This window comes from Laccaria bicolor, genomic scaffold (assembly GCF_000143565.1).
Source record: "Laccaria bicolor S238N-H82 LACBIscaffold_25 genomic scaffold, whole genome shotgun sequence".
Taxonomy (NCBI): domain Eukaryota; kingdom Fungi; phylum Basidiomycota; class Agaricomycetes; order Agaricales; family Hydnangiaceae; genus Laccaria; species Laccaria bicolor.
The window spans coordinates 401674-413733 of record NW_001889896.1 but is presented as its reverse complement, the minus strand read 5'-3'; the positions used below and the strand labels follow the sequence as shown (position 1 = coordinate 413733).

The 12060-nt window shown below is 48.1% G+C and overlaps 5 protein-coding genes across 5 annotated transcripts; 1 reads left to right on the top strand and 4 right to left on the bottom strand.

The window, feature by feature from the left end:
• Positions 1-955: 955 nt before the first annotated feature.
• On the bottom strand, positions 956-1830 carry LACBIDRAFT_303831 (uncharacterized protein; the record flags this gene model as incomplete). The annotated part of the gene is made up of 4 exons (XM_001884290.1): positions 956-1060; positions 1125-1406; positions 1469-1609; positions 1675-1830. 4 exons carry the CDS (start codon positions 1828-1830, stop codon positions 956-958), a joined length of 684 nt encoding a protein of 227 aa, XP_001884325.1.
• Positions 1831-2594: 764 nt separating this feature from the next.
• On the bottom strand, positions 2595-2975 carry LACBIDRAFT_303829 (uncharacterized protein; the record flags this gene model as incomplete). Its single annotated transcript, XM_001884289.1, has 1 exon — positions 2595-2975. One exon carries the CDS (start codon positions 2973-2975, stop codon positions 2595-2597), a length of 381 nt encoding a protein of 126 aa, XP_001884324.1.
• Positions 2976-5095: 2120 nt separating this feature from the next.
• On the top strand, positions 5096-5775 carry LACBIDRAFT_330141 (uncharacterized protein; the record flags this gene model as incomplete). The annotated part of the gene is made up of 2 exons (XM_001884412.1): positions 5096-5102; positions 5153-5775. 2 exons carry the CDS (start codon positions 5096-5098, stop codon positions 5773-5775), a joined length of 630 nt encoding a protein of 209 aa, XP_001884447.1.
• Positions 5776-6681: 906 nt separating this feature from the next.
• LACBIDRAFT_294950 (uncharacterized protein) lies at positions 6682-8792 on the bottom strand (the record flags this gene model as incomplete). The annotated part of the gene is made up of 12 exons (XM_001884288.1): positions 6682-6985; positions 7038-7148; positions 7418-7453; positions 7585-7612; positions 7665-7704; positions 7735-7775; positions 7829-8091; positions 8155-8304; positions 8346-8359; positions 8410-8435; positions 8480-8697; positions 8754-8792. 12 exons carry the CDS (start codon positions 8790-8792, stop codon positions 6941-6943), a joined length of 1011 nt encoding a protein of 336 aa, XP_001884323.1. The 3' UTR covers positions 6682-6940.
• Positions 8793-9795: 1003 nt separating this feature from the next.
• Positions 9796-11992, bottom strand: LACBIDRAFT_330139 (uncharacterized protein; the record flags this gene model as incomplete). Its single annotated transcript, XM_001884287.1, has 7 exons — positions 9796-9817; positions 9958-10547; positions 10704-11530; positions 11581-11654; positions 11705-11803; positions 11853-11924; positions 11979-11992. The coding sequence occupies 7 exons, from the start codon at positions 11990-11992 to the stop codon at positions 9796-9798; spliced, it is 1698 nt and encodes a 565-aa protein (XP_001884322.1).
• Between the last annotated feature and the right edge of the window lie 68 nt (positions 11993-12060).

The following is a 12060-nucleotide window of genomic DNA, read 5'->3' as shown; positions in this document are numbered from 1 at the left end:
CGCTAGCCAATTCTGCAGCAGCAAGGTCATCACATCCAAGGGGTGCAAGCAGAGCCCAAGGAACCGAGGCAGCAAAAATAGGATAACCAGGTAGAGGTTAAGCCTCCATAATAGCGGTTAAACTATCAAGAACAGATACTACACTTGATCTAAGCCAATAAGGCCAGAGTGGTGAAGATGTAAGGAGGCTGGCGGGGACCTTATATATGATTTTGTGGAAGCGCACGGACCATGACATGAGCCTGAAACTAGTCACACGACTTCCGAGTCATGGTACGAGCAGAAGAGAGGAGTAAGAAAGCTATTTTTAGATTTGAGGGTCGCGTCCGATCACGTGTGAATATCACTCTTTTGAATTTTCTACCAATTCAACCTGTATGTCGCTATATTTTGAGGAAATGCGACAGAGCGGCGCCACACGAAGGATAAGTCCCGATGGCCTACGATTTCTCAAAAGCTTGTCGGCAACGGATTGGGAGTCGAACCGCGTTAGCAGGTAGTCGCCGACGCCGTTCCGCATGTGCACCTAGTCGTCATGATCACCAAGGTACTCTCCAGCAGTATTTTGGACGATCAGAAAAGGTAAAGGTATAAGGATGGGTTTTTGATTTCGAGGGTGACATGCCGAACGCGACCATTTGCTCCCCAAGTGATAAGACATTCTCAACCACAACCATCTGTCGACAAAATATCTCCTTGCCTTCGTTGTCGCTGGGAGATCACCCAATCCTGGATCCAAAGCTGCTGCAACTCGCTATGAATTCCATAGGCATTCTCATAAATTTCACGCACACTGAAATAGGTACATTGTTGGCTCGTTGATGATGATCAGCACCGTAGTTCGCCATGCGGCAAGCGAGGATGTCAATGTTGGATAGATTGAAAAACCTTTCGACGAAAAAAGCACTACAGGCTAATAGCAGAAGGCTAAGGGGTACCACACAAACAAACTCGCCTACTCCATTTTCATCACAGAACCAATTCTTGCGATTCGGATATGTTCTCTAAGACTAATCCAGCTGAGATAACCCACTACGATCGTCGCAATGACATATTGTGCCTGTTAAACACGAGCGAAAAGAGCAAGTGAGCCACTGCACAAAACGAAAAAAAAAAAGACGTACGCCAACAAAAAAACCCGTACAATGTTTCCGACATAACGAAAACGTATACAAGCTCTCCAAAAAATGACAAAGAACGATGAACCCCATTCCGAGTTCCACAGCGCGCAAGCCAAGGTACGACCGGACGATATTCGCAGGGAGGAAAAATGGACAGGCCGAGTTTATGGGTGCCAAGAAGATGTACCACGTAAAGGCCACAAGGAAAGTAATCCCAACGGTCACCGCGATACTACTGCCTTTGGGCACTCCGAGTTTGAATGTGGTGATTTTCGGGACCTCGATCTGAGTGGGTGAATAGGCGAGGGTGAGTTCACACGTTTGAAAAATCTACTAGACGGACTGACCATCCCGAGGCCCTCCTGTGATATAGCCTTCATTTCGATGAGTCGGGACGTGACTTGATCGTATCCCGACAGAGGCGGGTTAAGCGCTACCCGAACCTCTTTTTTGGATCCAGACTCGAGCGTACACGTCAGCGTCATGCTCTACATAGTTTACAATTCCCCAGTTGGTTCAAGTTATTTTAAACTGCCATATAGGATTCACTTACCTTGGAGTCGATCGCCATCATCTCCGCACTGGATATCCCCTCCTTCACTTTCCCGTACCATTTCGCGTAGGCGATCAAAGTCTCTGGATGGCCATTGGACATGTACATGCTCAAGAATCTAGACTCGGCAGCTACTGGGTCGGTTTGCATGTGCATTACGCTACGGTCGTCGAGGTGTGGTGCTGTGGTAACCTTGAATTGGGTAACTCAAGGTATTGCCTGGTTATAGTGCTGCTGCCCGCGGGCGCAGAACCGCATGGCTTTCGTCCCAGCTCCTGGTGGGTGCTTCGAGGCAAGTGCAAAGTCCTGATGCACGTGTCAAGTTGTGTTTCGATTTTACTGATGATGCAGAACAGATGGACTCGCAGTCAGAAGAGTTTCACGCGCATACACTCCTGTTGTTCGTGTGAGGTTGTACTCTGGTCGTTACTAGAGATGGAGCTTGATGGAGGCTCAATCAATAAAAGGCCACGATACACAACGTTGAGCAGGTAGTTACCTTCAACGTCATAGAGTCCATACCCGCATACATACAACAAACTTGGAGTAACCGATCGTAACGTGTATGCGGTATGCTTTTCATGAGGATTGAACCGAAGAAAGCGCCTGGTCAGCCCTTAAGATGATATTCGTATAAAGATAGCTAACCCACGTACTTACTTGCAGTCGAGTACGTCCATGCGAGGGTTTGTGCTTCGGGTTGCTCGCTCGTTCTCTCCTCATTGCCCGCATATATGCAATGCCGAATGTCAGCTGGCGATCCGCGATGACATCTTAAAGCCGCAATAAAAATTCCTATAATATGTACACTGCGCATACATGGACTGTAAAGGTATAAACTGCCGACATGTTGGTAAGCTCGAGAAATAAACGCTACTATAAGGACTCACATGCGTACGACCAACCTTCCAAAACCCAAATCAGGTATCTTTCATCTTTTTCACCTCCGCCTGCCAAAACTCCCTCACCTCATCATCCGCACTGCCATCCAACGAAGCCTCATCAAACCCAGCATACAACTGAAAATACGACATCCACGCCCTCATCAACGACAACACGCTCTCCGCATCTGGGTGCCTCAAGATCGTACGTATAATCGTCGTGAGCATTAATTCGGACGAGGGACAATATATGTTCTCGTCGTGGCATGTAAATTCCTCTGTCTTGTCCAAAACCGGCTCAGCACCGAGCCCGACGAAAGATGTAGGCAGGATAAGAAGTTCGTTGGCGAATGGGTCGTCTTGGCGCCCGGGGTAGTGGAATCTACGACAAGCGGCCGCAACGACCTCCCAACCGGGCATCCAGAAACCCGCTCGGGCTATTGGGAGTGGGCCCGTTGAGTTTGTCCAGCCGTTGGCGAGGAGGGCGGATGCGGCGGTGTCGAGGTGAGAGTCTGGAACAAGGACGTCTTCGCGCTATGTGAACGAGTTTGGGGGTAAGGAAAAGCTATGGGAGGCAGGAAGGTGAAGGAGGGGGCGCACTAAGATCATGGTTGGGATGTTGTACTCCTTCATTGCGTGCTCTCCCCATAAAATTACAGGGACGCCTGCTTCGTGCAGGATTTTGTTGACGGTTTGGATATCGGGTTGGATCATAGAAATTGAAGAGCGCTGTCTACTACATTTGAACGTGAGTGGCAGAACATGCGCGATTTTCGAAGTCCGCCTTGCTCGGAGTCGTGTCTTCTCACCTCTCGTTCATTCTTAAATTTCTTGGGAAGCAAACAGGTACGATTTCGAATGTCTAAGCGATGCCTGCTAATCTGGAAGTAGACTATCGCGAACTTGTTTGCCTCCAAATTGCAGAGTTGCGGTTTCAAATTTGGCTCACGGGCCCAAGTTGACCTTCATGTTGAAGTCCACCTTCATAGTGCTCTGAAAACTTGAAAAAGCGAGCCCCCCGTTTCAGGAAGCGCGGCATGACACCTATTCTGGGCTGCTGAGGTTTGGAAGTAGGCATCTTTCTGGAAGCTGCAGCCTTATCCAAGCCTACTGAAAGCAAGGGTCATGTTCTGCTGAAAAGCGCCACGGCATGTCGTGACTGAAAATGGGCCCGGCTGGCACGACGAAGGACACCCCTCATGCAACCACGTGGCGGCGGCAACGCGAGCGTCATTTTCTCCACTGGCAGGGAAGCAGTATGGCATGCCGGAGAACCGTCTCTCTGGAAGGATTTCGAGAAAACGAATGCGCTGCTAGACCTTTACATATAAAGTAGCCCTCCGCGACACTATTCTTGGCCGCTGCTTCGCTCAAACTCCCAACTTTGCAGGGAAAAAAAATCTGGCAGGAATTTACCGTATCTAGGACGGACGGCCTTCCGACGAGTCTCCGTGCTCTGAACAGCTCCAACGCGTCCTTCTTTGATTTTAGTCTCGTGCGTCTTCCTAAATATAAGGTTCGAAGAGTAGCACTGCGAATTGGCAGGTCTGTCATGGGATGATTCGTTCAAAGGAAAATATATATTCTACGTCGAACAAGCCCCAAAAACTTTCTTTCAAGCAAGAAGAGTAACGTCGACAGGGTACTGGTTTGATTTGAAAGTCCTGAACTACTCATATGGTGACATAGCCCAACGCGCGTAGCTCGCGACCGTTGCAATTGCAAAGACCTACTCATTTTTAGACTTGTACCCACTCCTATAACAAGAGTAAGCGATGAACATTCTTTTTTTTGCCCTTTTCTTTCGTACTAGCGAGCGGCCAGTTGCGCGCTGATCTTTGACAGACGGAAACTCCATCCACCGGATGGATCCTACTCAAAAATGATTCTGTAAGTGGAAAGCAGTTCCATTCCTCAGACACAAAAGATCATCAGTCGTGCGCGTTCCTCAGAGACAGACTGCGCATGGAGTCGAAGCTTGATTCCTTTGATTCGGCGCCCCTCTAACATCACATCTATCTTTGGGCTGAGCGGTTCACGGCACTTCGAACTTGTCTGAGCAAGTAGAAGAGCAGATGACACTGGGTGGAGATATGGTGCAATTTCCCGACGGACTCGGAGAGATGCCTGTCGCATGTTGAAAATAGATTTCGTGCCCAGGTGACCTTACGCGACGCGAAGTGAATTCTGACTTCTCCTCATCCTGGCTACCCGTAGCGCTGAGTATTTTTACGCGGCCAGCGTAAATCCACTTGACAAAATTTCTTGTCTTTTTTTTGCCATGGCTGACGGTCCAGTGCATCCATGTGGGCCGCAACCTCGAAATAGGTTCGGCGGCCCAACGGGCGTGCACTCATCCCTTGACAGACGGAGACTTGATGAACAATTCAGCTCCAACATTCGCTTCTTCGTATGTTTTCGTACGTCATCGTAAGTCGGCGAACATAGAGGTACTTAAGGCGGCTGGATGGTTGAAAGCTTCATCAGTTCCAGTTCTCAGATAACTCAATACCTTCAAACCTACCTTCAGCGCAACAGCCATGAGTCGTGCGTATACAGACCGCTCATCCAAGCTAATGCCTAACGTCGACCCACAGATCCCGCCGGTAAACCAATAACCCCACAATTTTTGGGAAAACTAGCGGGGCACTGTGAAAAAGCGGGCATCGCATACGCTGTGCTCGGAGGAGCCGCCTGCGTCGCGTTGGGCAGCACCCGAGCAACCGAAGACGTGGATCTCGTCCTCCGGTCCAATAAGGGCGAGGACATCGACAAAGCCCTCCAGACCCTAGCCAAAACCGACGCGGGTTTCAAAATTGGGCATGGATCCTTTGGTGAACCGACGTTCACTTTGGATGGGACAGAAATTGAGGCGTTTGATCCCAAGTCCTGGCCCAACCGCCCCCAATACACCGAGTTCTTGACGCCCAATGGTCATGTGGTGCAGAACGTGGGGGGAGGCGCGCATGTGTCTGTTGTGGCTCCGCCTTTGCTCTTGAGGGAGAAATTGGTCACGCATGAAGAGAGGAAAGGAGCCAAGTCAGTGTCGGACAGTTTCGACATTGGGTTCCTTTTGGGGTACTGTCAAAGTCACAAGTTGAAGCTCGACATTAAGGATAGTAGTGACACCTCCAAATCTGCACGGGCGGGTCTCGAGCGGTATCTGGAGGGGAAGGGCGCCAACAAGGCAGCAGCGGCAGCGGTTGTGATCACTAAGTAATTTCTGTGGTATGAATGTCGCGCAATTCTTTCGTTGGATTGTGGCAAGATGAGACTGGCGGTAACTCAAGAAAAACAATACAAGTTTAGCACTATGCCAGATGTATACAGACGTAACTTACAAGAACTTTAACCATCAACAAACACTTTGGGGTCTGAACTTTGAAGGTTCAAGTCTTCTAGATTGTGAAAATGATCGTCGTCAGCGGAGACGAGCGACACTAAATGTTAGCGCAACGCCAGTACGAGAGTATTTGCCTTCTTGGGGCAATTTTAGGGCCGGATGTCGGGTTGAGATCTTCAAATGGACGACCTGCTGATACCTTCCTAGTGGTGTGGGACATTAGATGTAATCGCTGTGACACCTTGTGGTATTCAGCATGGGCCTCGGGGATAGGCAGTTCATGTCAAATGGATTGTCCTGGACCGAGCGGTAGTGTAGTTACCAGACTTGAAGTTGTATCCAGACGCCAGCTTTAGATATTGGGAGAGAACTTGTTGCGTTTGTGCTGAAGACTGATGCGGTGGTGTTGAGATGGGAGTCTGAGACGAGGATGTCCTCGCGCCGGATGAGACTAAGGGATAGTGGGAAAAGGGTAACGGAGAAAGTTGAGGAACGAACCAAGGTCATTGGTTGAATCATTGTATCTCCGCATTTCGAGCTGTAAGTAGAAAATGAAGAGGGCATCAGGAGGAGAGTGACATGTGACCTGTATCGCGTTTACACGTGATCAAACGCGTCGAATGTTTGGTCCCATTCCCTTGTGCATTCAAGCCGCGAAATTCAGCCACTGCTGCGATGATCTAAACCGCCACAGAGGGGCCACATATCTATTTTTTTCGCTGGAGGTTCCAACTTGTGATTTACTGCAAATGTCAGCGAAATCGTCTGTTATCCTGTCGTTTTCTTGAACGAATTTGAAAGCTTTGTTACTAAGTAGTTGTTTACTAGAATCCTAGAAACGCAGATAATTTACATAAATACTAGTCCTTTGTTCGTTTAAATATGTAAGTATTGATTTGTGGAATAATGAAGCCAAACGTTACGCCATCCAACCAGCAGTTTGAGCATAAAAGTAGTATGAACCATATGGAGCCTGGATATAAGAGGTGAAGCATCAAGCAGGGGGTAGTCGTTACAAAAATTGTGGTTTTTCCGCAATCAATCAAACCGCAGAGGACAGTGGCGGCGTTAGTTGGGTAGTAGGAACCTGAGTTCAATATAAACCCGGTAAAAACCAACACAAAAGAGGGAATACCGACCTGGTATTTAACGTCTTCCCATTCGTGACTATCTTGCGGAGTACCCTTTTGGTCCTTATCGGAGTTGACGACTGAAGTCATCTCGATTGTAATCATTTGATTTGGACGGGGCTAGAAGCAAACAGATGAGTAATAACGACGAGGCAAGAAATATCAGAATCAACATTAGGTTGTTTTGTTACACCCACTCGTTGTGTGAGCGAAGAGGAGTGGTTTCCGCTATCTACTGATGATGATTGACGTCCATTCAGTCTAGGATCTTGTTAATCGTGGTCTCAAGAAAGCATCGTAAAATCATACGCTGAAAGGAAAGAATTGGAGTACACTTTTCGAAGTGAAATAAGTATTATGGTTGACGAGAGCCACGCGAAGGAACGCACATTTCGCAAGGACTGTGTATATGGCGACCCAAACGTCTGCAAAATAATATCAGAAAAAGGAAATCAATTGACTTCGAGAAGTAGCCTCACATGTCTCCCTCATAGTAAGGTACTGTCGAGCGATGATGAAGGTGAAAATTTTAACCTTGAAAGAGTTAGGTACTCACGCAAACAAGTACAGAGGTTGCCGTGATACTGTCCATTCTATCAGTTTCTGGCAAGCTTGAATGGGATAATAAGCCCTTACCTGGTGAGAAGGCCAGTTCCTTTGAAAAGGTTAATGTCGTCTGTGATAACCAACTCTGAAGGTCACATACGGATTGTAAAGGCTGCAATTCGCTCAATGAATCCTGCAGCCCTATACAATGACGTCCTTGAATACGAGTTAAATGCCAACGACTAGGGCCGCACCTTGAAAAAGCCTTTCGCCGTTTTTTCAATAAAAACGATACTAAAGTAACCGCAACGATGACGTCAATTACGGCACCAGACGACAACAACACCGTGACCAAGCCAAAAGAGTCTGTTCTCCACTCCCCAACGGTTTGGGTAATGACTCGCTGACTAAATATGAAAGCTGCAACGCATCGAAGATTTGAAATCACGATGCAAAGAATGCCGATGTAGCTGAATGGTTGGGGAAGTAGCTTGTAGAGGCGCCAGGAAAAGAAGCTCTATATATTTAACTGCCATTAGCCTTGTGCACCCTGAAACGATTTTAATCAGGTCAGACGCACCTGCACAATCGCCGTAATCAACCCTCCGAGAATCACTGCAACTCCGAGGCCGACGAAACGAGTCGATTTGCGCCCTTCGACCGTCACCATGTACATTTCATAGGACACGCCGATTGATTGTCCAAGCTCCATAAGCCTAAGTGTTTCTGCCTTAGCGCGTATTTTTCACGAGGGTAGCACGAAAAGCATACCAATTCAAAGCAACCTATGGGTGAGATGAGCGACCACCTCAAACTATAGCAGCAAATCTCTCACCATCGTTTTCAAGATAGCCGGATCGTCTGGATAACGTTTCATGTATTGAAAACATTGCATAGTGACAAACCCGAAGAGCAACGTAGCAACAGTAATCGCGATTTGGAGAGCGCCGACAGTATTCCCCACAGTTACCTGCACCATCCTTGCACTGGAAAGCCGTAAAATGTCTTCAATATCGGTCTTTAAGTGAAGGGTGGCCGCATAGGAGGTTGCAGGACATGAAGGAACTCGACTCCAATGGCAAGGTTGGTCTCGTTCCTGGGTATAGTCTTTACCGCACATCCCCTGATCAAAATTCAAATGTATCCTCGAATTAAAACATTTCTATTAAAACCACATACCATCTGACGGATCATTTGAGAGGTGAATTTCACATACATCGCGATTCGACAGCGCCGGTTATAAGAAACCTCCCAAGTAAGTATAAGTCAGCCGAAGTCCCTACTAGGCCTGCTATCTCCTTCTGCTGTCATGAATGCACAGCTGAGCTAAGATTGTCGTGTATATCGCGCATTTCGAATTGCCTCCGGAATCCAAATGTCGGGAATCAAGCCACGTAACCCTTGGATCGGGAGTAGCCTGGAGTAGCTTGGAGTTAGAAACCTCGCGCACACGACGTGCCGTCTTGATATTGACAGAACGGCACAACCTCCCCTTTCTAGCCCTTTCTCTGCTGCTAAGAATTTCAACTCTCAGATCTCATGGCTAAAAACGGTCAACAACCGGATGTTAGGTGCCCATATTTATAAGTATGCCATCCGCTTACCTTTGGGCGAGACAATTGGATCCAGAAATCGTTCCAGCACCGAGGGAAGAGCAAAAGTCAAATCGTAAGCAGTCTGAGGATGTTCACTTGACTTGAAAGAGTCGTTGAGAAGCTTTCCGGCCGAGTAGGCTAAAACTTGTGAACGTTAATGCCAACGGTCTTATTAGCGCAGTTTCGTACTCGAGAACCTTCGGTCAATCATGATCAGCGCCCCTCGGCGCCCACTGCACGGAGAGCGCAGAGCCGGATCCGATAATTGCCGTGTCAAAACTAGCCCATAGAGCAAGCCATAGAGACAAGAGAAGGTCGTCATTTATCTTTCGAGGTAACCAACAGTAATAGTTGGGTTGCGGGACAGATATTAAACCAATATTGAACAGGGTGCTAGAGGAAAAGCTGCTGTGACTTGCTGACTGATATTTTTGATCCTGGGATTACATAGGTCACGCTGAAAAAAGATAGTTCTGAAGTGGAGATTGGTGAATCACTCTGTTCGCCTGAATGCGTACATCATTCTAATTTCTCGAAGTTATCATTCACTCAATGTTCACAAGGTGTGAAAACCGTGATCGTCGATCGCGCGAAATACCATTAGGCACGATCGGTGAAATTGTTAATTATTCTACCCAGCTTTCCGATCTACACATATAACAAATACACAATGCGCGGAAACAAGATAATGTATAACCGGAGGGGTATGTGTAAGCTTTAAGAGGAACCCCTGAGCGACACCCGGTTACCGTTAAAGGATGCGAAAGTCTGACAGGACGCGCACTCACGATATGCCAATCATAATTTCCGCGACATGGACAGCCCGCCTGCCCAACCGCTCGAGGATGGTAGGTTTTGAAATCTTCTTCTGCGTTACATCCGCCGCAACCTCAAGCACCCTGAGCTTCCCCCGAAGCTGTTCCAAGCTGGCCTCCATGCGCTTGACACTCGCGTCGTCCGTCTTGTTGCGAATGGCTTCCAGATGCGTCTCGAGAACCTTGACGGATTTCTTGACCTGGCCAGAAAAGCTTCCAGAGAGCGACAGCTTGGCGTACTCCTCTGCGAGGCGACCGATCTCCTCAGTTGCATCCGCCATCTCTTTCCCTATGATGTCAATGAAACTCCGAACGTCCTTGATCGAAACTTGAGTACTTTTGAACATCTTCGTCGCCTCGTCGTAACGCCGTTTTCTTCGGGCGTCAACGTAGTCCTCAGTTTCGTGCTTTTCGAACCAGAGAGAGTTGTAATGTTGATGGGCCTGGATGGAGTGGTTGCAAACTTGACAGGCACCTTGGGACGGAAAGGCCCAACAGCGGCTTAATTTCATGGGGTCGAGAGTGAAATCAAGGTGGCACTTGACATGACAATTGGAGTAACACTGCGGGTAAACACAAAGAGTGCTATGGAACGGTCGATCCTGAAGAATCCACGTTTTCTTATTGATGACACTCTTGAAGTTTGCCATCTCGTTGACGGTCTGCATACAAGACTGTGAGTGGAATGTAACGAATGGCGAATGAATAGCCTGACTCACCAATAACATTCCGTCGGATTTGTTGAGAAGTTCATCTAACTTCTCCTTTTTCTCCACGAGCTGCGTCATACGGGCCAGCGTACTGCTGATGTTTCTCTCAATTTCCATCGACTGGTCGTAGAGTAACGCAATTTCGGTCGTCGCTTGAGGAACGAGTCCGTCGAGCCAATCGAATATCTCGGCAAGCGTGCACAAAGCCGTTTCATGACCTTCGTCGACTGCTTTCTTCAACTTTCGCAAGACTGCTTGATTAGCGCTGGTGACTGAACCTTGCGCCTCAGCCTTCTCTTTAATCTTCAAGAACTTTTTGTGACGAGCGAGAGGGTTGTCGAGAAGGAAGGTCTTCACTCCCTGCAACTCTACAGGAAGCGTTTCGACTTCAAAGTTCCAATCGAGAGGGCTGGAGATGTTCGTGAAGAGCAGGCCGATATTATCCGCGAGAGTACGAGGGAAGATGGAGGAGAGTGTGGTAATTGCGTAGTCGGTGGCAACGCCGAGGCGTGGATTGGTGCCGTTGGCGAGGATGATCACCGCTGTGACTTCTGGTATACTGTCTCTGATAGCGGTAGTAATACTCTGTTTGTGTTCGTTGTCCTTCTCGAGTCCGCGTGTGTCGGCGAGACCAGGGGTGTCAAGCACGGTGACCTGTACACCGTTCATGCTTTTGAACTTGTAGATTTTGGCAGCGTTCGTTTGACTGTGCATTTGCCCAGTGCCGGATTCGTTCGTTACATCGTACGGCTCTAAATCGTATTCATCGGGGGCGCGACCCGCCAACACGTTTACAAGCAACGATAAAAATGACGTTTTGCCTGTTCCAGTTTCGCCTGTTGCAGTTTGAGCCGCATATCAAAAGCGCTACAACAGATGAACGCACCAACAAGCAGTATGGTAAACTCTACGTTAGACTTTGTTGTTTCCACATTCCCTCTACCAAACGATGAGACGTTGCTATGATGCGAATCAATCACTCGAGCGTAGGATCCTAACGATCCACTTACTTCAGCTGAGGCGCAGATTCATCGGCAGGTGTCGCTTCAACTTCGACAGGTACTGCCTCTTCCACCTCAATGGGTTTTGCTCTTCCCGGAATCTTGACGCTACCAGAATATTGGGCGGAATGATGAACCGAATGTAAAAGAGACTTACGACACCGTACTCTTGATTGAAGGCTCCAAATTCTCCTGAACTGAAGACACCCCGTAGATCGCTTTAACGTCGCTGAGTACGGTAATCAGTAAGCGCAGTAGCGAAATCAGTATATTGGGCACATACATTGTAAGACACATGCTTGGGAAACAGTTTCAAGTCGTAAGAAAGAAATGCGGTGTGAGGAGAGATGCCAGCCATGGTTGTT